Source organism: Papilio polytes, unplaced genomic scaffold (genome assembly GCF_000836215.1).
Source record: "Papilio polytes unplaced genomic scaffold, Ppol_1.0 DF821956.1, whole genome shotgun sequence".
NCBI classification, from domain to species: Eukaryota; Metazoa; Arthropoda; class Insecta; order Lepidoptera; family Papilionidae; genus Papilio; species Papilio polytes.
Window position 1 is genome coordinate 1,644,034 of NW_013527248.1, and position 27,685 is coordinate 1,671,718.

The following is a 27,685-nucleotide window of genomic DNA, read 5'->3' on the forward strand; positions in this document are numbered from 1 at the left end:
GGAAATAGGGTAAATAGGTAGGGTGGTATTTTTGTACAACTGTTTCAGGAATGGAAACTCACCGTGACATAGTCTAAAAGCATCTGAATTCCCCCACTGAGTTAACATTTTCGGTCGTCACTTCACAATTTGGTGTGCATCGTGTAAGAAAGAATACATGTCACTAAGTACTTTATGATATATATCCCTGAATTGTGTAATCTAGGATTTTACTTTTAAAATCAATAACTATACAAAATAACAACAAATTTCAATATGTTTCGCTTCCCGTACATTTATCGTTATAATACATTTATCAGCTAAATAAAGGATATCGAATAATGTTTTATCTGTCAATCGATTTGGTAAATTTCCTACTGTCTTGTGGAATATGTGGAAAGTTTTTCATTAATAAGTATTAAAAAAACCCGTGATTTGTCTTTTCATTTAGATTACTATATTAGGGTAAATGTATAAAAATCAAATCAGCAAGCAAAGAAAACCGACTAGAGAAATATTTTTAGAAAATCATCACTAAAATTCCTTTCCTGGGAATCGAGCCAAATACCTTCTACAAAAGCTAAGTGCTACAACCTATGAGTTACAAGGTCGTTTTATCATATCCTTGAAATAACCTCAACAAAAGACTATTGCGATGAAATCGGCTACCGATTTAAGTTGGCACCAAACCAATGTTTATATTTTTATATTAGGCGGGAGTGTTGAGACCCAATCACGTATAATTACGTGACCGGACCATACTAAAACGGCCTCCAGTGCCGCGGTCACCCATCCCATTGTTTTACCAAGCCCTGAATACTGAGAGCAAGTCTCACGTACGTTTAGCTCATCGTACAAATACGAGAACATCCTATATAGCTATAGTATTCATAGACTTTCTTAATAAGAAGTCTTAATAAATTCCCACCATAGTAATGCCTATCCATAAAAGTTACAATCAAATGAAAACATTTTGACTAACATATCAACTCAATATCTTGCTATACGTGTAACTGAAGAATCAAATTGCATCGTTCGCACGCAGTATATCAACAACTAATGTATTGGAAACCAGTACAACTAACCAGCCGAATCAACGTTACCAAAAGAAATATTAAGGGCCAGTCCCACCTTTGGCATTAAAACTGACGTCACTGTCAGATAAGGTAACAAAACCGATATTTCCATCACATATTTTACACGTTGGATTGTTATCAGACAATTTACAATTTGGTGGGCAGATCCTATATCTTATAATTGTGTTCCGATAAACGTCTCATGAAAATTTCAGACTAAGTTACCTTTAGTACCATCATAAAACCTATTCATTACCATTATCCTAAAGGACAAAATGGATTCTACCGTTTAAGGTGAATTTGAACGTGGGTAGCGAAAGTCAGAGATCGACTCACACGATACTTTCGAGCATAAGGTGTTACCAAATTTAGAAGCTTCTTAAAGGTACCTGGTAACGTAATTAGTCAGCACGCCTCGTATGGGAAAGGAAGCGTGGGAGATCGCGTTAATCTTGAGATTTGAACTGAATATTGCCATCTCGGATTAACCAATACAATAAGAACGGGACAAGTGTATGTTGATGAATGTAATCTTTATAGCTTGATTATACTTAATTTACAGTTTCAAATGTAAATATTTATCTGATATTGTTTTTAATTTAAAACTGTAAATTAAAAACAGGAAATGAATCATAATACTTCCATAGATATTATCGATAACTTATTTACACAAAACTTGTCGACAAACATATTATATTGCAATTCTGAATTTAGGTCTCAATATTAAATGATCGAATTAAGAAATTAAGGAAACAATTCTCAGAAATAAAAAACCGTGAAATACAATTAAAGTAACAAAAATAGTGATGTTTCCTAATCAAATATCGATAAAGACAAGACAATGATTCACGAAATATTCACGTATCATTAAATAGAACTTTACGCAATTCTTTAGTCACCTTCATTATCTGTGAATAATGTAAATTTTATCACTAAATTAGTATTTTACAAAGAACTACGCCGATGGGATTATACACTCCAATATTATCCAAAAACATTAAACTAACTAGAAAATAACTAAATTCAGTTTGTGCAATTTAGTCCTACAATACTAAAAGAGTTAATAAGACAAGAATCTGCTGGTTTCTGGTTTCTCTTTAACTTACCCGGATGTGTCACCACATAATTCCCTCAGCAACCGGCTGACTTCTGCACTAGCGAGCTCGGCGTCCGGAATCTAAGAGCAATAAGATACATGAATCCAACAAGCATACAATAATACAAAAATACAGCAAACACCGCTGTATCCAACATATCAAGATGGTCACAACTGTATACAGGTAACAGGTTCCATAGACAGACATCGCCCTTGACCTTGCCTGACACAACCTACGTGCCCCTAAATCTACTTTCATCGGGTCGCAACTACTCCCAGCCTCCAATCCGTGCAATTCCCGGTATATGCAACGATTACGTCATCTACGATAAGGCGCCTATATTTTCGTCTTCGCACTAGTGATGGCCTGTTTTTATCGATATATTTATATAAAACAAACATTCAAAAGGATAATTACAGTCATATTATTATTGCAGATTCAAATAATATATGTTTTAGTCAAATTTTTTACTAATGTTTTATTAAAATAGATAAAATTACACGCTATATTTCTTCAATCCGATTCTAGGAAGAATCTTATGTTTTACCGCAACGCAAGTGAAGTGGCGATAGATAGCATGCACTAGCATGATTCAGATAGCAATGAACGAAACCCAAACCGTATAATTGCAATGTAAGATGGGGAATAGTTGGAATATTGCCGTCGTGCGTTACAATTTTATCGTATCGGTAAATTTAAACTAGTCCAGAATGAGTAATATTAATTAATAAGAGCTTAAGGATATATCGATAGAATCGTCAGGAGGTAACAGCACGGGACGAGGCAGCGCGCGATCAGTCTGATTCGAAACGGCAGTGAACGCGCGCGTGTTACATCACTAAAGGACGCACACTCGGATACAATGGTGAGTTTCGATTACAATTATGATTATAAATTCACATTTTCTATTTTAATAAAAAAATACATAAAATTATAGAAGATAGACAAACTATGTTTTCTTTCTTTTTTGTCCTTAACATAAATTATAAGGAAAAACTTTTAAAATAAATCTATCGTAAAAATAAATAGAAATTGTTGTAGTTGAAGAGAGATTATTTTTAAAATAGAACTATTCGAATGACAGTTTTATAGCAACTTACGAAACGCGAAATTATTAGCGTTAACGTTTATAAATAGATGAGAAAAACGATTCCACGAAAACATTGAAAAATGCGTTAATTTTGCACGCGACATAACAACGTGTTTTGTTATATTTTCGTACTACGTACCGTAACGTAGATATCGTCGGCGTTCAATTATTAAAAAAATATTTACTATTTTCAAACGTATACATTTTCTTTTAAAATCAAACGGAAATATGAATTACTTGTATGAAAACGTGGAATTATCTATCAGAAAATACTATAGTTAACTAAACTTAAAAATTCAACTTTGAGATTTACGTTCTCATGGGGTCAAGGTCAGAGGGTAAACATAACTCATGTCAACAAAGGCCTATTGCTTAGTTTGCATTTGGACAATAAAGTCAGACAGTAGCACAGGACAGTTTGTTTACATTAAGCTACTTTATGCCAGCAATTATGACCAAGCCAGTATTCAGGTCGTCCGATTTCTTTAAACACTACAAAGTGTTACCGCTTGTATATTGCCTAGAGATTAGAGAAAACATATTTGAAGACAGAAGTTAGTAAATTTATGAATTCTCTTAGGATTTTCTGCTTTTTATCTGATAATAAAATTTCTACAAGCAAACCTAACAATCATTTATAAGTACACACAACAAGTCAACGAATTAATATTTCCACGGTCTGAGTCATGATGTATTCCAAAAAATGAACATTCGGAAGCCGAATTAATTAATTCGATGTTTTTTGTATACGACACGACACAACAACTCAATGTATCGTTCCATCACGAATCTCCGTTATACGAAAGGCAAAGGACTTAAGAGATTTTTCATAACTTATGGTCTCTTTCCCACATTAAGGTTTTTATCAAAAATATTTGACCCCTAAATTTAATGGCGTGAAAATATATAGCCTAAAGCGTGACGTAAGTGTTGTGCTTTTTTCATCAAAAAAGGATACATTCAAAAATATGCTGTAATTGCTGACATCTTAGGCAACAAAGATGTGTGTGTTTACGATTTATTATAATAGTATAGACCAATTTGGTAGTTATTGGAAATATGTTAATTGAGAACGTAATGACTACGCACACCTCAACGTAGTAAACAATAAAACAAGCAATCAGTACTTGCAGTCATTATTCTATTTTAGTTTAAAACAAACACGAGGAAAACGAAACCATTCAGTTCTGGGTAAAACAATTCCGCTACAAGTTGATATATTTATATTGTCATTACGTTTTGCGGTGCGGGTGCTGGAGTATCAAGTAGAAGCAGGAAAACTTTAAGTTATCTAACTTGATCTCAATGTGCAATGGTATGTGAATATAGTCAGACAAAATTAATTGCCCCGGTGAGGCTAGTTCTTCAAGACAATATATAAAATCTAATAAGAAGTACATAGAAGACAAACCACCGAAAAGTACGAGGAACTAATGGCTCATTTTCGACAAGGAAGGTGCTATTGAGTTGTAGTAAAATTATTTTACTTTCACCCGGGTCAAAATAGTCGACAGCATCGCACAATAATTTATAACCCGTTTGTCCTCTAATATCTTTATTCTTTCCTAATTCATCGTGATAATACTATAATAAAGAGTTCTAAATATGAGGTGGTTTCTAACCCAAAAAAAAACTATAAAACATTTGAATTTAGCAGGTTATTAAATTAGATTTTAGTAAACATAGTCCTAGACTATTCTGATCTTGTCGACCTAGATTTTTTTATTTGTCGTTCCAATTCTATCCAGAGATTTTCTTGATGATTCTATTATCTGAAAGACAAACTGTTTAGAGATTGAGAATTGCCGTGACGGTTGTAAACATTGGGTTATTCTTGTACGTCTACAAAAGCGTCCATTGCGTTAACGATTTGCATTTTAATCCGGGATCTAAAAAGATTGCCAATTACTTTGTTATTTACAGTTAGGATTTTTTTTAGAAATCCACTCATTTTTGCGACATTATTGCAATTGAACTTGAAGATTTATTTTATTTTAGGTATATTCAAAATAATCTTCGCTTCTTAGATTTACTAACAATTCGAAGTATAATAATTAATAATGTTCATACAGTTTGCCAAAACATAAATAATATGAAAATTTTCCACAAAACATATTACTAGAAACATTGACCATGACAAATACTCTGCTAAAGCTCGGTTTGACAAATGAAAACAGCATCAGAAAACCGCTCAGTAACTAGTTTCACACGAAGAACAGTGAGACAGAGCAGCTAACATTGCAGTACTATTTAGATATCAAGAATGAAATCTACAAAGACATCCTGACTTGGGAGAAGACAATGAAATGTGAAATTTGACCAAAATTGTTTAGAGTGCAACATTGCTTCCAGATATCCAAGGGATAAAACCGTACCTATGCTTGTTAACCCGTTTAATAACAGTACTGCAATATTCAGCCTCACTGTTCAACCCTTGTGTGAAACTCTCCCATTTCATACCGACCTCCACCCACTGTACCCAATAAACGTACAAACATATAAAAATCTATTTCGACTCGTCGCGACTCGCAACTATTACTATTATAAATAAGTGTACACCTCACATTTTCACACGGTCCGCCCGTCTTATTGTTAGTCACACAATTTGTATGCACGGTGTAACAGGTGGCCGCCGAAATAGATCTCATGTCGGTGAGTTTTATGGGGTACTGTTAAATCACGTAATTTAAGAGAAATTTTTAGACTAAGACATAAGTAAATCTGTCATTAAAGTAATTTTCTACTCACATTTTTATTTAGTTATTCTATTGCTTTATAACATCTGTTTAAAAGAATCTAAATATGTAAATTTTAAGAATAGAATCTCGCAACTATCATACAAATGTTTGTGATAGACCCTCAGTATGCACAGCTTACTTAATTACTGCGATATACAATAAAATTGCAAACAAGACTATATTCCGCACAATATAATAACAAACAATCAACTGTCAAGTCACAGTTTATGTGCAGTTCAAAACCGGCGTTACTTTGTAAAAAACCACTACATTAATTTTACGAGCATAATAAATCACATAAAGATTTATTACGTGCCAAGACATAGTAAGCTTGTTTTTCTAACTGTAGTTCACGAAATTTTCGTCATGTAAGAACCTTGTATTATAATTATAAAATATAATAAAGAGTAAACACACACACTGTGGCGTAAGATGACAGCAATCACAGCGTATTTACGAATAATTCCTTTTTTAATAAAAAAGCTCTACACTTCGACACGATATAGGCTATATATTTTCACGCTATTAAACTCCCTAGGTAAACAAATTGAAATAAAAATGTCATGTGGGAAAGGGACCTTAAACTACAAGCTGTCAACATTAAGGAAGCAAGGTTTTTATTGTTACGGTAATTTTGGAATTTACAATTGTGAACTTCACAAATGTAAACAATAAAATAAACTTTTTTATAATTTCATGCGGATGAAGCCGAATGAAACAGCTGGTTATATTATAAAAATCGTACGAATACCAAACGCAGGCTATCTCTCTAGAGAGAGAGCAAATACTATCGTCAGCACGTATAGTCTATTACAAAATCGGACAAAAGCTGATATTCCTCACAATGGCGGGCGCGTCGATCACAATGCATCCCACGCGATACTATTTTAGTGCTGGATGATCCCGCTGGAGTGCAGGGCTGCAGCTAAGGTCGTACCAATGTTTTGAATACAATACCAATTATTTGCATAATTAACGAATACATCTGACCTCATTCGTGTTGCACTGTTATACGTGACGAGTGAAATGAATTAATGATGCGAGATTAAGGGCCTGTCCTACCACTGGCTGATAGAGGCCCAGATTGATTATAAATGACGTCATTGTCAGATAAGGTAACACGTTTGTTTATCAGACAACTTACAATTTGGTGAGACAGGCCCTTAACCCTGCTCCGTTTAGTTCTGACATTTTTAACTGAATATTCGAACTTTTCGGCCGAAAGCTTGTATAAATTATTTTTAACAAAAGGCTAATGTCTTGTGGAGAGTTTGTGTGAAATGAAGAATGAAATTAATGCATGTAATTCTCTAGAAGACCTTGATAATCTAAAAGAAGCGAGCAGTGTGGGCGCGGAGAAAGAATACTTCTTGAATATGTGAAACGAGGGGAAAATCGTATATTTTTACTAAACATCACAAATTAAGAAAAATGCTTTATGTAAGTAACATTTTGTAAGTATAAACATTGCTATCACTTTTATCGTCAGTAATAATTAGAGGGATAGCAATATATTTCAGTACATTTGTTATGATAGTAGAAACTTAAAAATTTGCTGTACGTTCCTGGAAAAATTACCTATTCAGAGTATTTCGAAACACTATCGAATTACCAAAAGAAATAAAAGTCATAAACGATAATTACTATCTATAGAGTTTCATATTACGACATAACTGATAGTTCATATTTATCTTAGAATATTGCTGCGATAATCACTTAAAATGCGATACAATAAAACCTAAATCTATTATAAAGATAACAGTTATAAAAAAAACTATTCGTTATTGTGTAAAAAGAAACGCATATAAACAACTATGCCGTAGTCTTTGACTCAGACTTAAAAAAAAAATAATGGGACATCTGCAAGGACTACCTTTCGGGTAAAAAAATAATCATCAAAATCAGTCCACCAGAGCCGGAGACATGTTAAACATATAAAAAAATATACAGAACAATTGAGTACCCCCTTCTTTTAGGAAGTCGGTCAAAAATAACTTTCGTAGCACTATCTACGTAATAAGTGAAGATGGCTATAGTAAAAATAAAAAAAAAACTATCAAGTTTTTATGCAATAAAACACGAAATAAGCTTTTATTGTTTAAAAGATGGTATCTTGGCAAAGTTAGAGGCAGTAAACAAAATTGTTACGATCAATGCTTTCGATAGTATAATATCGTTAGTTATTTATAATGTCTATAAAAAGGGCCGCATTAGTACAGCAAGCGTTGACAATTTCATATCAGAAGCGACCCTGAGCAGGGCAAAGGACACATTGCTCATAACTTGTAATAATTCCAGAGTATGACTAATAATATGAACCTAATATATTAGGTCTATTTAGAGATGATATAAGACGGAATTTCTTGTATATAATTTAACCGTGGATTTCCGAGCAAAACAATTGTACGTATTATTAAATTGTTAATATTTTTACTATCTTTGGAATACTAAGATACTATGCATGTTATTGTCGTGATCATCATCAGGGGCAATACGGCCTTTGCCTGGTCCAGTAAATTTCGTCATCATAGCGTGTTATAAATCAGTGATCGGCTGCAGACACAAAAAAGCATGGTTCATTGTCACGCTCAGCTTGATCCAAGCGTGCGAGTAAGAGAGCTGAACAAGCGATAGAGAGGTACGATTAAAGCGTTCGTCAATTGTTTCAAAAAGTTAGTGCTAGCAAAGCCCAGATCACTAGTCTTAAATACTGAGTTCAAGTGATCACTTACTCGTAAATCACTCGGGTTCGAGCCCATTACAATTTTGGGTACTATAAATCATTATTTTTCAATCTTATCATGCTAATTACAAAGTCGCTATGACATAAAGGGTGCAGTTAGTACAACTGAATGAAATCGATGACGTCATAGGTAATGAATAAAAATTTGTGACAATTATTGTCTGCATTGTTCCTGATTGCGTATTGTTACTGTAAAGGAGTAACGGTTACGTTTCTTTGATCATTCGTTTTACAGACCAATCAATTCTTAATATGGTTAAATCAAGGAACACACAGGTCTAATATTGAGTTATTTACTTCCTATGTATATAAGCAACGCATCTACGAGACCGTTGAGTTGTTAAACTTAACCGAAAAATCTATACGTCCAGAATTAATCCTCGCTATGTACCAATGTGTTCTTAGATTTTCGAATTTCATGTGATGTCATCTGCAATATTGAAATTTGTTGCAAAAGTCGAGCACTTGGTGGTCAATGTTGGTTTGGTCAAGGGGAGTGCACTGGATGCGGGCGGCATAGGACCGAGACCGGGCATAATCAATGTGGGGGGCCTACGTTCATTATTGGACGACCTATTGCTGAACATGATGATGAGCACTTCGCATTGGCGAAATGAATAGCTTCTTGCTCGTTTACTATCTCCTACTCCTTCGCTTCTCTCACGACTTTTTGGAGGGATTTAACTTTGGAACTAATGTTATGATTCCTCGAGCTTCCTTTTGGTAATTTTTCTTTAGTAACAATTCCATGAAAATTGTAATATTCGGGTTAATAATTTCTATATATACACCGGCTTTAATCAGAGACTTCATATCCGTAGTTTATCTACAACATCGAAACAGCATTATCAACCAAACGTTATCACTATCGGACAATGTTTCAATAACATGCAACAATCAATTTTCTCTTTTATTTGTACTGGCATTGCAATACGAATGTTTAAATTTATTTTTAGGAAACATGCTTCATATAATGAATTATGTTATCGTGTATTGGTATATTATAGTATTATAATTTTTTTTAATTTGTAAAGAATCAGAAGAATGACAATATTCTGCTTGTTTCTGATCTTTCTCCTGTCACCTTTTTTCATCTTTCTCGTTCCATTAACAATGACTATCTCTTTTGTCTGTGCCTCTTCTCTGCTGTCAAGGTATGTTAAAAATATGTACAACCGAAACAATATAGAGTTCCTAGTCTATGGATGACCTCTAAATGACCTTTTAAAGTGGCGCTACCAACAATTCCACATCGTTTAACTTAATGCAATAGCAAACAAAATGGACTGGCAATTGACTCGCTTAGATGGCGTTTGTTTGCCGATATAATATCCTTCGCGTGTTAGATCACTATTAGATAAGTGGAAAATTATGTTTCATTTGAACACCCTATTGTTTTATCAAATGCATATCCTAGTTGTTATTATTTTTTAATCGGAATTATTTTTGCTTCGAAAGTTTAGTTTCTTATAACATTTTCAACTCATCGTAATTTCTTTCGAATCCGATCATTGACAGGAAATCATTTGACTTTTTTAACTGTTGGTTTCCACTGCTTATAAATATGTAAAAACATATCTTCATTTTTTATCATGTAGAAACCAGCGCTTGACTACTATCCCACCTAGACCAAAGTGAAGATGTGGTCGAAGGATGGTACGCGCTAGTTTATTAAGTACCGATTCACACTGCTCTTGAAGGCACCTACGTTATAACTTGACGGGACCACTGACGCCGGCAACTTATTCCACTCCTTTGCTGTGCGCACGAGAAACGATATCTCATTATCTCTCATTATCTTTTGAAAATAGTGAGATGTAATTCTGTTTATTGCATTGCTTTCAAACAGGAAATAAATATTTGCTACGTTAATCTGTGTGTTTATCAACATTTTAAGTGGTTATAAAAATAATCGAATGTCGTTTGTATGAGGTCATTCCTTTAATGTATATTACATGTATCGGAAACTGTAATACGGTTTTTATAGCTTATGCGGATTAAAGCTTGTTTTTTTAGTAAACAAGCTTATATATAAAGTTAATTGTTTATTAAATTAAGATTACGCTTATTTTCAATATGACTAAGGTAGTATTTTGACTAAAAAATGTGAAAAAAACTGTCTCAGTTTTTACTGAAAATTTACTCAACAAAGATTGTTGAAAGATAAAGAAAAAGCTCGTGTAAAAACAATTATCATGAATTTGTGACAGTGAATCATATGCAACAATGGCGCCAGGGGAGGGTCACATAGTGGTGGTCAAGTCAAGAGCTTGACAAAATATGTAAATATATTTTGTTATACTCTTAACCAACCAGCCCATGGGGGGGTCATGACCCCCATGACCTCCCCCCTGGATTCGCTGTTGTTTACAATCTTTAGTAATACAAGTTGACAAACTGCACAAGGTTAATTTCCTTGTCTTACGTTACAAATCGCAACGCACCTTGACCTTGCGTCAACGCCCTACATTACTAATTGACGACTGGCCCAATTGCATAAGCTATAGCGTGTTGACCAACCAAATTAATTTCCTAAATACTTTTTAATATAAATTGAATAAGAATTAAGCCATCAAAAATACACTAAACGTTTCGAGTGACAAAAATGCGGCACATGAGAAATATTGTTTATACGGAAATTTTATTACTGCCAATTACTACCAGATTGAAACTTTAATATTATTTAACATATAACATTCTGCATATTTGAAATTTTCCGATACGTAACATTAAATATATAGCATTTAACTGTTCATATCCGCCACCGCCTGTGACATAGTAACCTTGACCCGTTACATGTTCTAAATAAGGCATAGAGTATTGTTTCTTAGACGTCCAAATACGTATGACACATTTGCGTGACTTCGATGCGCTTTCTTTGATATGCCTAATACGGCGAGTGCATACCCTACGTGCGTTAAAACAGGTCCTCTTTATGAATCACTTGTTAACACTAATTGAATTATCAACAGAGTTACAAATGTCTTAGAACTGGGCATTGTAAACACTTCATAAGACATGTCATTACTTAAAGTTTAAATGGCTCTGGTCTTCTTAACATAAGGAAAATGTGTTTATTCGTATGCTACAAAACTAATTTTTAACTTAAAAGTTTATGTATAAAACTGATGTAAAATAATATTAAATTAAAGGCTTTGGTAATACGTTTAGAATTTTCAACTTTAAAAAGACTTTTCTTACCAATAAAAATGCTATTTTACACAAAGTATTTACATCACTAGATAATCAACCGTTGCATAATTTATATCTCGTAATTGAATAAGGAATGCATCGTAAAGTAAACAGATACATGAAAGAAAAGCGCATGGGGAGGCCATCTCAAGGCCGTCGCATATCCAAGTGGACATCTGTAATTGTAAAGAAGCAGTCGTGTGAAGCTGCCATATAAATTACATAAACATTTCATGTAATGGCCGGTCAGCTTTAAGACCACACCACACTTGACTTGTATTTCAATATTTCTATATACTAATTTTAGTTGATGTTTTAAAATCGCTATCTCTTACAACTTGCATCCATGGATTACTGTTGTTTTCAGATGCATTAATCATTAAAGGTGACCCTAAGAATAGATTTAGTATGAGGAATATAAATTATGGGTCTGATTAAAAGTCCAATGAACTCATTAGGATAGAATCTACTATTTCAAAAATCTTTACTTGAATACTTTACGTTAAAATAACCTTAGTGCACTCGTCACTGCACTTGTATCATATATTGATATGACAAATATACTAGAAAGTTAGCACGAATAAAATTATCGATATCAGTGTGTCAATACCTTAATCCCCTACCACTGTAAAGTGATGTCATATCAAAGTCGAACGAGATCGTTATCTCGCATACATTATCGGTCAGACATGCACTCGGCAGAGACAAGGTCAAACTATCAATGCAATTACGTACAGGGACAAATAATATAGAGCAGTAAGGAAATAGCTTCTGCAATTAGCAATCCCTTTTAGCTAATTGAAACTTAGTTTTATATTTTTATTTCCAGTATTTTATTTTGTTGTGCTCTAAATAAAGTTCTTCATTCTTCAATATTACATTAAAATCTTACTATTATAAATGCGAAAGTTTATATAAATAGATGTTAGAGTTTGTAGCCTAAACTCCTGAAGGGATCTCTATGAAATTAGGCATAGATGTTGAGGATAGTTTGTCTGTCTGTCTGACAGTTTGAATACAAAGGCTACTTTTGTTTTTATTTAATTCTACGTGGACGGAGTAAAATAATGAAAAAAACACTGACAAATCATTCCTGTGTCACGTTCAAAATTTTAACTGTATATTTTTGTTGCAGTCGACAAAAGACGCAGGACCAGCTATTTGCAACAGCTGCAACGCAGTGATCCAAGGCAGAGTGAGTAATTTTAAATATTAAAATTAACGTTGTAGAATCATCGCTCGATTCTTTAGCCGAATTTATATAAAACTGCGATGACTTCATAGTATCATGTTTTCATGTGAATGTTTCATCAGTGCAAACTCATTTATTAAGAAGATAAATTGAAGATTTGTATCATACTGTTGTAATTAACGCCGTAGTTAGAGACTGTTTGCTCCTCTTCTAACATACCGAAGAATTTAAATTGAGAAATAAAACCTGACTCACACCAAGTAACATATTTTATTCCATTTGTATCACAATTATTTCGTAGTAATATCGCATTAATTTGTACCAATTTATGTTTTTTCAATAGACCTAGTTTTCTACCACTTAGATAATATCAAAAAGTCAATTGTCCTTACAATATGTTGAGTAAAACCGTGTCAACAAGCTAAGTGCAAATAAAGCAATGATAAATAGAAATATTTGCACTGTAATTACGTCATCGATTGATAAATTGTTTATCGACAAATAAATCTTGATGTACAGAGAGCAACCCACACAAAAAAATTAGCATTAAAAACCATGGGAAATAGCTAAATGAGTTATACCAAATAGTGGATGCTACATTAGCTTTATTTTATCATCAACAAGTCCTTGCCTTTTCCGTAGAGTTCTATCAGCTATTATATCTGAATTCACTCCCTTCTTAAGCATATCAGCTTTCGCATAATCCATCCATAAATTCTTCGGTCTTCCTCTACCTCTGTTGCCATTTACATCTACAACTTATGTCCGCATCGTCTCGCCCCACAACATGTCCATACTACGCTAACCTTTGCTTCTCAATTTTATTCAAGCTAGATTCGCATTTTAATTCAGAAAAAAGTCATTTTTGTGACGAAAGATACATTCACATTTGGAATTAATATAAAACATTTTCCACCTCTTACACAAAGCGTAAACATTTAAACAATAACCACAACAAACACTTGTGTCGACATGTGTACAAGCAAATAAAATCCAATCAGAAAGTTCGAGATATCGATAACATTGTTACAACAGCGACACAATTCTCTGTATCAACAAATAATCTAGAACTCAGTCAATAGGGTTACCAAGTAAATTAATCATACTAATATTATAAATATGAAAGTTTAGATGGATTGATTTTTGTTAGTAAGCCTAAAAGGATGAAAGGATTTCGATGAAATTTGGCACAGATGTAAAGAATACTCTGGTAGAACACATAGGCTATTCACCTTTGTTTTTTTCCATTCCCCGCGGAACCCGCGGGCGAAAGCTAGTCTCTACATATTAATTAAAATAAGTAAAAAATTAACATCTTACACAACCTTATTATAGCCGGATGCTAATGATATAGCTAATGGACTTGCCAATCAAAATAACATCAGATTTATGACTGATTAGAAATCATACAGATAATCACGCCTTAATTTCCTTTCAAAACAATAAAACGCAAAACCTCTCGACGATAAGCGAATAAAGCATTCAGAAATGTCTATTATAATATTCACTCATCTCCTGATTTTCTTAGACATTTTTAACGTCTTAAAAAAGCAACCGTCGTCCTACCGTAGGACAATCGAAACAATTGAGAACTATTTTAATCTCGATAAAGGAAGAGCTTTAAATAACGAAGAACATTTGACACAGCAGTGAAAATAGTAAAATATTTAGAGACAAAAGTTTTAAATTTCAAGTTACTTTCAAAATGTACGCGCCGAGGCGTGCACGCACGGCCAAACACTCTTTTCTTGAAGCGGTTCAGGACACTTTCGACATCCCTGTAACTTTATCGAGGATAAAGAGAGAAGGTTGAAATTCTAAACGTCAATAGATATACCGGAATTCATTTTTTTTACAGATCGTGACTGCACTAAACAAGAAATGGCATCCGGAGCATTTTGCGTGCAACACATGCCGTAAACCGATCGACGGCTCCAAATTCCACCAGCACGACGGCGGCGTTGTATGCGTGCCATGCTACGCCCAGCACTACAGCCCGAGGTGCCACGGCTGCGGGGAGCCTATCACAGATGTGAGTTAACAGCTTCTGGTTACACCACCGTTTTGAAATCACAAACTTGAAGGAACCTTAAGGGACGTAAAACTAGTTCTTAAATAGGCAGCAATCAAGACTAAATATTAGTACCTACTGCTAAAACCCTCGCCATATTGGAAATATGGAACTAATATATTTACGCACTTTAATGTAGTAGAAGCCGTTTGAAGGACCCCCAGAACAAGATTCTAGGTTATGCTATACGAAAATGCCTTCTTGGGATTGAGATATTAATATTACGGATGTTTCAATAAGCTAGTTTATTTATTAATGTACAAGATAAGAATTACTTTTTAAACTACGACAGTGTGACACTGATCTAATTGGGTAGATGTAAAAATGACGCAAAAATCATTTACAAGATGACGCAACGCCGGCAAACAGACCGCTCCTTGTAAGGTAGTAAAATGTTTTATAGCCCAGCCCACGCCTCACAATCAACGCGGCGTTAAGATGATTTTATCGCTAGGTTCGAATACAAGGAACGCATTACGTTGGACTTGGACCAAAAAATGAATCTTTTATCGTAATTAAAAAAATACACCTAACTAAACATTGGAAGTAAACAAACTAGTCAATTGTAAAAAAAACCTCTCCGACACATACATCCGACCTACGATGTCTGCTTGTAAACTAATGAATTACTTATTAATGTACACAGATCTATAACAACTGGAAGTGCCACATGTAAACAAATCACTCGGATGCGTCTGATACATATCTATCGCATGCAATTAAAGACGTTGCGCGCATTCAAGTTTGAGTTTATACGTTATGCATAGTACTTCCAGTTAAATAGATAAATTATCTACGCTCGTTGCATTAATAACGAGTAATTGCTAGAGAAATTAAGTCATTATATATTTTTCATATTTAATGATAAGAATATAATTAAATGCATCGGTCATTGGTTTCCTACAATAACTAAGATATATAAAGACTAGCAGTTCCCGTGCGGCTTCATCCGCATGAAATTATAAAAAAAATATTTTATTGTTTACATTTGTCAAATTATCAATAGCAAATGTCAAAATGACATGAAATGATAAACCTTGGCAATCTTGCTCCCTTGATGTTGGTAACAACTTATGGTCTCTTTCCCACATTAAGATTTTTATCCAAAACATTTACCCCTAAGTTTAATGGCGTGAAAATATATAACCTAAAGCTTAACGTAAGCGTAGGGCTTTTTAATAAAAAAAGAATTATTCAAAAATATGCTGTAATGGTTGACATCTTAGGCAACAAAGAAGTGTGTGTTTACGCTTATTATAATAGTATAGATTGGTCAGTACTTGTTAATTAAATATTACAAACAAACGGACAAATAAGTCGCAAATATTTTTACTATGTTGCTTTTGAAACTACAAGTAAATGATACAAGTTAATATGCCTCAAAGCATTAGCATAGTGAACCTATTCACTATTGTTTTAAAGATATATCTGATATGACTCATTTTACTTTCATAATTTTTATGCATATATATTTACATAGACGTAAACAGTAAAATTCAAGGTAAAATAACTTAATTTGCTGACTAAATAACTTTTCCAATATCATCGATTTCTATAATCAAGTATCAAAATACATTAGTCGTCCTATAATCACGAAACATTTCCATCTTCCATTTCACAATAACGTCTAAGTATTCCAGGCTCGTTGTCATCAAACTATCTCACATATAAACGTTCAAGGGCGACATACATACGAATACACGTGGTTTCGTCCACATGCCACTGAGTCAGCGGTTGCACACGGTATGATAAACTACACCCACGTGTACACGTAACACGCTAATGACCGTAAGAAATTTCGGCAATAATATCATCCGGTTACCGCAATTTTGTCTGTTTATCGTAATTTAAAACTGGATATCTGGATAATGGAAACAATTCTTGAAATCTCACTAACAATAAATGTAGAAACTGGTTCTATCTTTACTATACTATTTTTTTCGTCATTTTACTAATATCACGCGTTTGAGTAATTACATCGCAGTATGTCTGTGCAGTGAGTTTCCACATCATCTCCCCTACCTTATCCTACTCCAGTAATGTAATCGGATCGGGTTTACGTCCTCCAAATAACTCTATCAACCTTCATCTCAGTCATCACTCCCTTCTTGATCATGTCACCTTTCACGCAATCCATCAATCTTTTTATAGGTCTACCACGACCCGTGTACCTCCACACTTATAACCAATGTCCTTCTTGTTACATGCGAGTCAGCCGTGAATTTCGAAATGTGCAAAAAAAATTATTAACATGTTTTTTTACAAATGTTTCGTTGGTGAAAATTCATGTAACTCCCCTACCCACTTTTTAACAGTTGAGGTAATAACACCTCATAAATTACAATAATACGTAGTTTAACACAGAAACTGAACTGGTACTTTAGGGTGTAGCCAATTTACTAACACACTCAGTCACTGCGATGACATCATTTGTTTATGAAAAAAATCAAAGTCCGCTCAACCGTGCGCAGTGATAAGTGTATCTCCATAATAGAAACACTGCAATTTATTAACAGAATGGGACATATCCTTAATTGCTTAATATAAACTATTTTATAATGCAAAAACCACACATATAGTAAAGGAACTAAACTTCCAAGCACTATAACAAATTTATCAAGTAAATCAATTTAAATATCACCTGTGCCAAAATGCAATTTGTTCCTTAACGCACCTGCTGCACAAAAAGGTGGTTCATATGCAGGTGATACAAAAATTTTTATTCGACATTCATGCACAATACAGCTGTTGTCCCAAATCTGATTTTAAATATCGTCACCCTATTCAAGTCTATTTATACATGTAACAGAAACGTAATGTCTAGCTATGGGAGACAAGCTTTTAATCATTCATACAGCTTTTGATGATGTAATCGTATGCGTCCGAGGATCCATATCCAAATATACAACACAATGGGCATAAAGATGTTTTCAACATGAATTTATTAGCAAGGTTTATACGCGTCATTGTAACGGCGTACTTAAATGTATTTTTAGTACAATGTGCAATGTATTGACATATTGACACTTTTTTGTGGAGGAAAATGACTTTAAAAACGAATATATACTAACGTAATAAAACATAAACACACACTCCTTAGTTTGGCAATCACAGCATATTTTTGAATAATTCTTCTTTTATGTAAAAGCCCTACATATATAACACAATCAAGGCTATATATCTTCACGCTATTAAACTTAAGAAGTAAATAATCTGGCAAAACCATGCGGGAAAGTGACAAAAAATGCAAGCTGAGAATGAGTAACTGTAATTGTTATCCAATGTCAAAAGCCTTCGTTGTCATTTGTGCATTTGAATTATGACATGTGCAGTTGAGAACAAATGGAAAAATAAAATAGTTTTTTTTTATATAATTGCATGCATAAAGCCTAACGATAAAGCGGAACAGCTTGTAGTCTATATTTCCAATGTTAAAATATTTTAGCAAAACGTTAACGTAGAATTTTAAAAAGCCAAAATCTTTACAGTTTCAAATCTCAGTATAATATAAGCCCAATAACATTTTTTTTTTTCTATTTCAGCGTGTTATTCAAGCTTTGGGAGTGTCATGGCATGCAAATCACTTTGTATGTGGCGGCTGCAGGAAGGAACTTGGCGGTGGTGGCTTCATGGAACAGGTATGGAAGAACTAACCTATTTGCTAATTGCCTATATCTTTGTTTTTTTCCTGACTACCCATACATAAACCACTGTTGTCATTAAGTGTACCAATACACGCTCTCTCAAAGTCCCTGATATCAATACGTCAGGGGTACGAAAGGGCGGCATAGGGAGGCCCATAAAAAAATATACACCCTCTCCTTATGGGTTTGATCCCATTAGAACCTTGTGTTTATATCTATTTTATCCGGCTCATAAGGACCATGTAATATTTAATTGCAGGCTGGCAGGCCTTACTGCTCGGCATGCTATGCTGAGAAATTCGCAGCCCGTTGTGCTAGTTGCAGCAAACCTATCGTGGACAAGGCCATTATTGCCCTGAACGCCAAGTGGCATGGTGCATGCTTCACTTGCAAGGTAACATAGATAGTTTCTCTATGTAGTTATAGAAATACTTGAGTGTTTGTAAGTCGAGGGATTATCTTTAAAAGGCAGACTACATTGAAATTTGTATGCTTTTTGGTTAACAATGATTATGAAAACTTAGTAATTAAAATAAAAGACTTTAACAGTCTTACAAAGATACTATTAAACTATGGAATAAACAGAGTATAAGCAAACATTAGGACAAATTTTGCTTATAATAAGTTTATTCCTAAGTTTAAATTTATATCGCGTTTATTTGTAAGGCTGTTAGCGACGTTCTTAGACTTGGAATACTACGTCAAATATAACGAAGGTGAAAGACATTTTGTGGTATTAACAGAAACGTTTTATTTTCCAGAAATGCAGGAATCCAGTGACGGACTCCACCTTCTCTGTACTGGACAATATGCCGCTGTGCGGAAAATGCGCCTAGACGAACACACAAACATTCACACCCATCGATGTACGATGTTATATACATTAAGTGCACATACTAAGCGCGGCACTCTGTATTGCCTTAAATTATATGAAGCTTAATTTTTAAAACTATTTATTTTATAATATTTTTGATATAAAAACACCTTATTTATATCCATAAAAATATGATCACATTATATTTTGTCACAAAATTCAAGAGGATTTTTGTGCTTAAGTACTAAGCAAGTTTTCTAAACCATCACATTAGAATTACGACTCTATGTTATAAGAAATACAGTATATTTTTGTATACATTCGGTCGCTTTACAAAGACATTTTGTTAAGTTGATTATATAATATTTGTATCGGCGATCTATTTATCTATTTAGAATTGTTATTGTGACAAAATATTTTTACGCTTCTCGAAGACATGAGTTTTCAATAAAGCACTTTGGTTTTTAATTATTCTTTCATTTAAGAGATTTCATACCAAATTAACGACTGTTATACGAAACTGTTCCTTGTTGCAATTCAAAACACAAAATGTTAAAAAATATATACTAAAACTGTTAAGTAAATTGCAAATATTTCCCGGAAAAAAGTTTTTTTAACTAGTTAATATCACCTTAATAACTGTCTGAATTACTTCTTATTACTTATTATTGATTTTCGACACTTTAAAAGAAAATACAAGATAGTATAATCGCCCATGTGTTAAAATTTCCTCATTTACAAAATTTATGGGTCCATATTTTGAGATAAGTAAACTAGCTATTGGCTGCGACTACAAACGCGCGGAATTAAATGCATTCTTCCAAATTAAATTCTATATCTGTGCCAAATGTCAATAAAATCGGTTAACACGTGGTAACATAACATCCATCAAAACATTTATAACATCATTACAAAGGAGGGAGAAAGAGAGAGGGAGCGAAGGAGAGAGAGAGAGAGAGAAAGAAAAACACTTACCTTGTATTTCTTTTCATGCCTACTAGTATCGGGTTCTTCCCGAGTCGAAATAACCGGAGATACTGCTCTACTCCTCAACACTTTAGGAGATTCACTAGGTTCTCTTCTAGAAGATTCCGTTTTCTTGATCACCTCAGCGACGGGTTTCTTCACCTTCTGGTTCTTTCTAGAAGCTTCTACCCGTTTCTGTCGCGGCGTGGGCACTTTCCGCGATGTTTGCACTTTAGTTGGGGAAGGAAGCGCGCTTGGTACCAGGCTCACATGACTCTGAAGGAAGAATTTACTATTTATTTAATTTTGATAGTTTTTGACCGACTTCCCAAAAGGAGGTACTCAATTCGTTTGTATGTTTTCAAAGACCAGCAACGCATCTGTAGTTCATCTGGTGTTGCGGATGTCCATAGGCGTCGTTGACCACCTTGGTGTTCACGCTGCTCGTTTGCCCCCTTTTATTATAAAAAAAAAATAAACCTGACAGATAAGTCAGTCGATTCATCTGTCAGCAATTAACCCTCATGTTCATTTTTTTAAGTATACCATACACGCAAGTATGTGAAAATATACGATTCACTATCGAAAAAATTTAGTAATTTTTAACTTAGTTTACTATGACCTTCACTATAAAAATCTTGCCGCAATCATTATTGCCCAAAAGAGTTTTTTTACATTTTAATCGATTTGAGTAGTTCATGTAGAAGTTTTTTTAGGTATGAACTATACTAATATTTTATTAAAAATAACTCAAACTGGGCCGATGTCAAAAGATCTTGCACTATTAAAAAGCTACGTTATCAGTGAATAACATAGGCTATATTGTACACAGACGAGGTCGCGAGCAACAGCTATATAAATACTACAAAGTTCCATACCGCAGTGACAGCTTCCACCATAGTACGGACATCAGAATCATCGCGTCGTGGCCGCACCTTGCTGTGGACAGTTGCTTTTTAATTACTATTACTTCTTCTTACTACTTACTTCATACTCTACAATCCGGCTCGAAGGACCAAAATGTATAGCGTGAAATATTTAGAAATAAAATTATTTTTTATGTAGACACTAGCTGTTCCCGTGCGACTTCATCCGCATGAAGTTGTGAAAATTTTATTTTACTGTTTACATTTGTCAAATTATTAATTACAAACGTCAAAATGACATGACATGATGACATTGCTTCCTTGATGTTGGCAGCAACTTATGGTCTCTTTCCCACATTTGTGTTTTTGTCCAAAATATTTACCCCTAAGTTTAATGGCGTTAAAATATATAGCCTAAAGCGTGACGTAAGTGTAGGGCTTTTTATTAAAAAAATAATTATTTAAAAATATTCTGTAATTGCTGACATCTTAGGCAACAAAGAAGTGTGTGTTTACGCTTTATTATAATAGTATAGACGTGTATTGGTAAAATATGTACAGAAAAAGGCTTGATGTGAGACCCTAGTTTAAATGGATCATGTTAGAGTTTCCAGCCTTAACTACTAGATTTCCTTGAAATTAGGCATAGATGTAGAAAATAGTCTGGAAAAACTCATAAACATCCTTTTTTTGTTCCATGAGAAACTAGTAGGAGAGTAATAAGTTATTAAGTACTTACATAGGAGACTTCCTTTTAACTTTAGGTGAAGTTGCTTTCTTCGGCGCTTGCTTATGACTGGTTTTACTCGCAGTGCTCGTCAATTTGTTCGCACTAAAATAATATAAACACATATTTATCTTAATCTAAAAGAATTAAAAAATATACAAGAAAATATATGACCTTGACAAACTATTTTTCGTTGAAGATGTCTTCGGCTTCAAGTTAATACGTAACGTATCGAGAGAATACATTGAAAGTTTACCATCGGCTCTGGACGCTGAAATAGATTTTTTTTATATACAATATACTTGCCTTGATTAAAAATCAACTCATTTATTCTACACTTACTAATATAAATGCGCGAAAGTTTAAATAGATGGATGGATGGATGTTAGAGTTTGTAGCCTTAACTGCTGAACGGATCTAGATAATATTAGTCATAGATGTAGAAGATAATCTTGAAGAACACATAGCCAATTTTTTTTTTTTATTTCACGCGGACAAAAACTATTAGACGAAAACATTAAGAAATATAAAAAAAAAACAAATTGTTTAGAGATTCAAACTAAGTTTTTTCATTTTTTAAGAATATTGATTCTTACATTCACTATAGGTATTTTATGCTGGTATTAAATACCCTTGATACTTTAGGAAAAAAGACGAAGATTCCTTTCGACTTGAAGTACTTTGATTTTTTAATTCCACGCAAACGGAGTCGAGGGCGAAAGCTAGTTAATAATATAATTTACCACTCACAAGTCTTTACACCAGGTACCTTCTTTCCTTTAGCTCTATGCGATTTATTTTCATTTCTCTGAAAGAACATTTTCATTCATTCTCATTTTATAACTACAAAGTCTAATTGATAAAATCTTCAAAATACTATTAAATTAAAAGCCAATCAAATCATTCATTCGTTCTTCCATTCAATTAACGTGTATTTGTCTTTTAGAATGAGTGAATAATCAGTCAAAAGCCTTGTGTGAATCTAAATATCATAAAGATTTATATTTTTGTATGTATTGAAATAACTCAAAAACTGCTGGGTTGATTTCAAAAAATTCTACCATTAAAAAGCTATGTTATTGCTGAATATTATATGTTATATTTATAATTTTCATGAGGACGAAGTCGCGAGTACCAGCTAGTGAATATGTGGGCACTCACTTCTTCTTCAATGCTCTTGATGATGTCAGCAGTCCTCTGATTGTGTTTAGCGAGCGCCTCATCCAGCTTGTCACAGGTCACCAACAAGTTCTACCAAAAAAAGCTACATCATTAACTATGTCAAATAGAATTAAAATAAAATATAACAGTTAGTTATCTAATGTATGACCAAGTGAATAAATGGTGCATGGATGAATCCATAATTTAAATTTGTATAAAAATACTCATTTATTAAAAAAAAAAAATAAGTAATTGGACGAAAAAGTGTATGGATAAAAGAAAAATCTAATAAATAGATTGGTAAATAAATGAGCGAACTAGCTAATCTCTGACCTCTACAAAGGGACAGGCTAGAAACTGTGGTATTTTATGGTTATTTTCACCATTTTTGGCGCCAACAGTGAAATAGTAACAATTCTAATAATAGAGATAACCTAAAATTGGAAAGAAACAAAAGCTGGCATTTTTAAGCATCAACTATCCATCTAAAAGAGATCAATGTAATGAACGTATAAGTGAGTGAGCGAATGAGTGAGTGAGTGAATGAATAATTGAATGAATGAATAACTCACGTCAGCGTAGAGATGCCTGATGGCGTGCTGCGCCGGCGGCGGCACCTCGCGCACCAGCTGGCTCAGCACCAGCCCCGGCTGGCAACCATCTCCGATGCACATCGTTTGGGAGAACGATTTATGAAACCCCTGCAAATTATACTGTAACTAACTGTTTCCCGCGACTCAGTCCGCGTGGAATTAAAAAAAAGTAGAACAGGTGTTCTCCCATACCATGCTCTACATCTATGACAAATTTAATTGAAATCCGTTGAACTATTTAGATGGGAACTCTAACAAACATTAATCCTTGTATCTAAACATTTAAAAGTGGAAAAAATCGCAGCCAAGGCCCACAAAGGGCTGTAGAGCTAAAGAAGAAGAAGAGAAGAAGATCTAAACATTTACATCAATAAGGAAAGCAAAGGATAAAGAAATAATTTTATATTAGAAAATGAAAAACAAGAGTACAATAAAACATTCCCTAAACATCCGCTCTCTGCCAAATCTACATTCTCTTCCCATTCTTACCGAACCCTAGAAACACTGAATTCAATATTTTGACAATTATTGTTAAAATAAATAAAATAACATACACAGTAAGCCTGCAGTAAGTTCTGATGCATGGAGACAATCCGCAGCATGTGCGCTTGCAGCTGCGTGTGCTGGCCGTACGGCAGCTGGGAACTGCTCGTTCTCTTCAGGTCGTGGATCTATGTTTCATTTAATCCATAGAAACACATAGAACGATATAAAACATAGACACAGAACAAAGCAAGGTCTCTTTCCCTTCCCCTTTTATAATGGAGATGGATTGAACGGTGAAGCATAGGAAGGGGAAATGTCGTATTTATATGCGTCTCTTCCGCCGATTGAGGGCAGGCAACGGATCTGCTATTGCCGATGTTTATGGGAAGCAGCTTCGCTTTTTTGGCGATTTCAAGTTGCTTGGTTGTTTCCCGCCTTAGCATATTAAGAGGTGGTATTATATCACATGATAGCAAACCAAGCGGCTGACTTCGCAGAAACGAAGAGATCGCTGCCCACAGACATCCCCAAACATAGCCTACTTTGAATCGACGGAAGAAATGCATAAAAATGTATATTTCCCTTAACCAAAGCATAATAATGTATCCCCTCCTCTGTTCACCACTCCTCATTCTATCTGTACTTTATGCTACTTTTGTCTCGAATAGGACTGCTTTGCTGGCATGCCACCATGACAGTAGACAAGACTGTACAACAGTAGACAAAAATGAGTCTTCTGGCACAATAATCTGAGTGTATACTATATATTAAATATGTCACGTTAAAGATGTTAATTTTAATTAACTCTACATCTATGTTCAATTAACTCACCTGCCTCTGCAGCTGGTACACATGTATGCGACTGAACCTGGAGGTGAACTCCGAAGACCTCTTTTGCATCTTCCTCAACTCGTCCGGATCTATATTGTATATGTCAAGACGTTCTAGTGACGTACTGGAACGGAATTCAGATAAACTTAGACGAGTACAATACTACACTATGACACTATCCTTGTCTTTACTAAAGAAGAAAGAGAGAAAGAGAATAAGTATGGCAATATTTTTGAACAAAAATGTTCAGGCTAAACGGGAAAAATCTTAAACACTGCGTAAGCGCCGCTTACAATCTAACAGATGTAATTTTAAAATTATTTGAAGTTTAATCGTGGCCTAATTAAAAATGTTCCATGTTGCAATATAGTTTCAGTATTCAACTGAGAGTGCTGTAAAAAAATCAACTGCTTCATATAAAGTTAATGTATGTTAACGTTAATATATGTAAATATTAAGACATTTTAACGTTAACGTTTGTTAATGTTAAAATATTTTAACGTTAAAATAAATTAATGTTAACTTACATAATGCTGAGTATTTCTTCAGAGATCCTGACGCGTAGATCTTTAACTTTGGCGCAGTATATACTGTTCTCTAGCACACTGTTTATGTTTGTTGAATGAGGAGTTGGTGAGTTACCTGGAAAATATAATACATATATACTTTACCATAATTATTATGAAAAAAAAATATGTTTTTATGTTTATTACATACAAAAATACAATTTTTACTCCATAGTATATATATTCTCTAAAATGTCTAAAGTCTAATCCTTGGCTTCGTTAGCACAATACTGCAGTTTACAATATGACAGACGTCTAAAGTTTAATGGTATTTGATCTTATACTTTGAGACACAGTTTTTAATAGTTATTTCAATATTCTGCTATAACAAGATACATACATGAATCTTTTTCTGGTGTACTTCCTTTATTTACGGGTTTAGTTTCTACTATTTGTACCGGCTGTTCTTCAATTTCTTCTTGTTTCTCTCTCACAGTGCACAATGGACTAGCTGCAGAATCATTTAATACATCTTCATTACCTAAAAGGTAAATATACCTGCTATTGTGTATTTAAACTGCAGAAATTCATATAAGAACTTCTTGTAATCTATATCTCGTCATGACAAAATATTTATTATGTTTAGGATAATTTAGCCTAAGAGTTATCGGCTAGCTAAACCTAGGCTCTAGGTAGCAACTAATATGGTCTTATTAATAGTTTAATATCTACTTTACTTTTACCATTCTCTAGCAAGAGAGGCATCTCTACCCTGTCCCTGTTGAGAGGGCACTACCCCTACTTGAGATGTATGTAACAAAACTGTGCCAACCTCCTTAGGACAAGGATAAACTAATCTATAAGAAGTAGTCTATGAAAAATACAGTGTACCTTGTCATGAAATAAATAGAAAATAATTTATTCACATTTCAAACCTGAATATCCTTCATCATCTTTATCTTCATGAAATAGGTGAAAGATGTTTTCATCATCACACCTTTCCTGCTCTGTGCTCTCCGTTGATACAGGACTTTCTTCACCGGGTGATGGAGTTTCTTCATCTTTTACCTAAAGAAATTCTAATGAATTTGAAATTTGCGGCAATTAATGTTTCTACACAAATTGTATGATATGTAAGTCTTTTGATTTCTTTTAATGTTGCTCTAATTGTGAATCAATACTATTAAACTTGGGTAAGATATTGTAAGCAACAAATAAACTCAAAAATTACAAATATTCTTCACCATTAGAAAGCTACATTATTAATGAATATTTACTTTTTTCTAGATGGGCAAAGCTGTTAAAGCCTACTACCATGACAGTGGAAATCTATTGTAAAAGTTGCCGATATTTTTCTTACATTAGCTTCTTCTTCCGTTTGCTTTTCTTTCTGTTGTACTTTATTTAAATGATTCTGCAAAAGTTCATTCAAACAGGATTCTGATAGTTGTTCAATAAATTGATATGGATCACCTGAAACAATGTTTTACTTCATAATGGAAATATCTTACTGAAGTATGATCTTATCTTTGTTAGAATCAAATAGTTGCTGTGTATTAAGATAGACCATAATATGATCTTATTAAGACGCTATTTTTAAGACGAAGCTTAGGGATTGCTTATAACAGGTCTGTTATATGGAACTTAATAAGTAGTTAAAGAGAATGAATAAAAATATATTACTTTCATAAACAGTCCGCACGATATCCTGCTCTTCAATAAAATCATTCCATATCTTTTCTTCTTGCTGCTTTACGCGTTCACGTCGGCTCGATCTCCAAGCTCTTTCTAGCTCGCTGTCTTCTACGTACTGCCAAAAAAATTTTTGATTTTACACTTCCTTTCTTAAAAATACATTATTTTGGCAACTTTAAACGTTGCTGTTAGAGGAAGGTAACGATAATTATCATTTA

General features: G+C 33.8%; 2 protein-coding genes across 3 annotated transcripts in view; one reads left to right on the forward strand and one right to left on the reverse strand.

Moving 5' to 3' along the window:
- The window catches only part of LOC106107619, a 30,117-nt gene that overhangs the window by 2,199 nt on the left and 233 nt on the right, over positions 1-27,685 (reverse strand). Inside the window, exons 2-16 of one of the 2 annotated variants that reach the window (XM_013288550.1) lie at positions 27,456-27,582; positions 27,133-27,245; positions 26,699-26,840; positions 26,173-26,313; positions 25,794-25,908; positions 25,267-25,390; positions 24,504-24,620; positions 23,929-24,057; positions 23,357-23,446; positions 22,946-23,003; positions 22,370-22,466; positions 22,208-22,300; positions 21,481-21,541; positions 20,612-20,878; positions 2,162-2,232 (exon numbers count right to left, since the gene is read on the reverse strand). In XM_013288550.1, coding sequence (XP_013144004.1) covers positions 2,162-2,232; positions 20,612-20,878; positions 21,481-21,541; positions 22,208-22,300; positions 22,370-22,466; positions 22,946-23,003; positions 23,357-23,446; positions 23,929-24,057; positions 24,504-24,620; positions 25,267-25,390; positions 25,794-25,908; positions 26,173-26,313; positions 26,699-26,840; positions 27,133-27,245; positions 27,456-27,582 — 1,745 coding nt within the window. The remainder of the gene's footprint in view (positions 1-2,161; positions 2,233-20,611; positions 20,879-21,480; positions 21,542-22,207; positions 22,301-22,369; positions 22,467-22,945; positions 23,004-23,356; positions 23,447-23,928; positions 24,058-24,503; positions 24,621-25,266; positions 25,391-25,793; positions 25,909-26,172; positions 26,314-26,698; positions 26,841-27,132; positions 27,246-27,455; positions 27,583-27,685) is intronic. The other variant, XM_013288551.1, reaches the window with a different exon arrangement.
- Positions 2,911-20,100, forward strand: LOC106107621 (transforming growth factor beta-1-induced transcript 1 protein). The gene is made up of 6 exons (XM_013288552.1): positions 2,911-3,017; positions 13,051-13,110; positions 14,966-15,139; positions 18,721-18,816; positions 19,082-19,216; positions 19,584-20,100. The coding sequence occupies exons 1-6, from the start codon at positions 3,015-3,017 to the stop codon at positions 19,656-19,658; spliced, it is 543 nt and encodes a 180-aa protein (XP_013144006.1). The 5' UTR covers positions 2,911-3,014; the 3' UTR covers positions 19,659-20,100.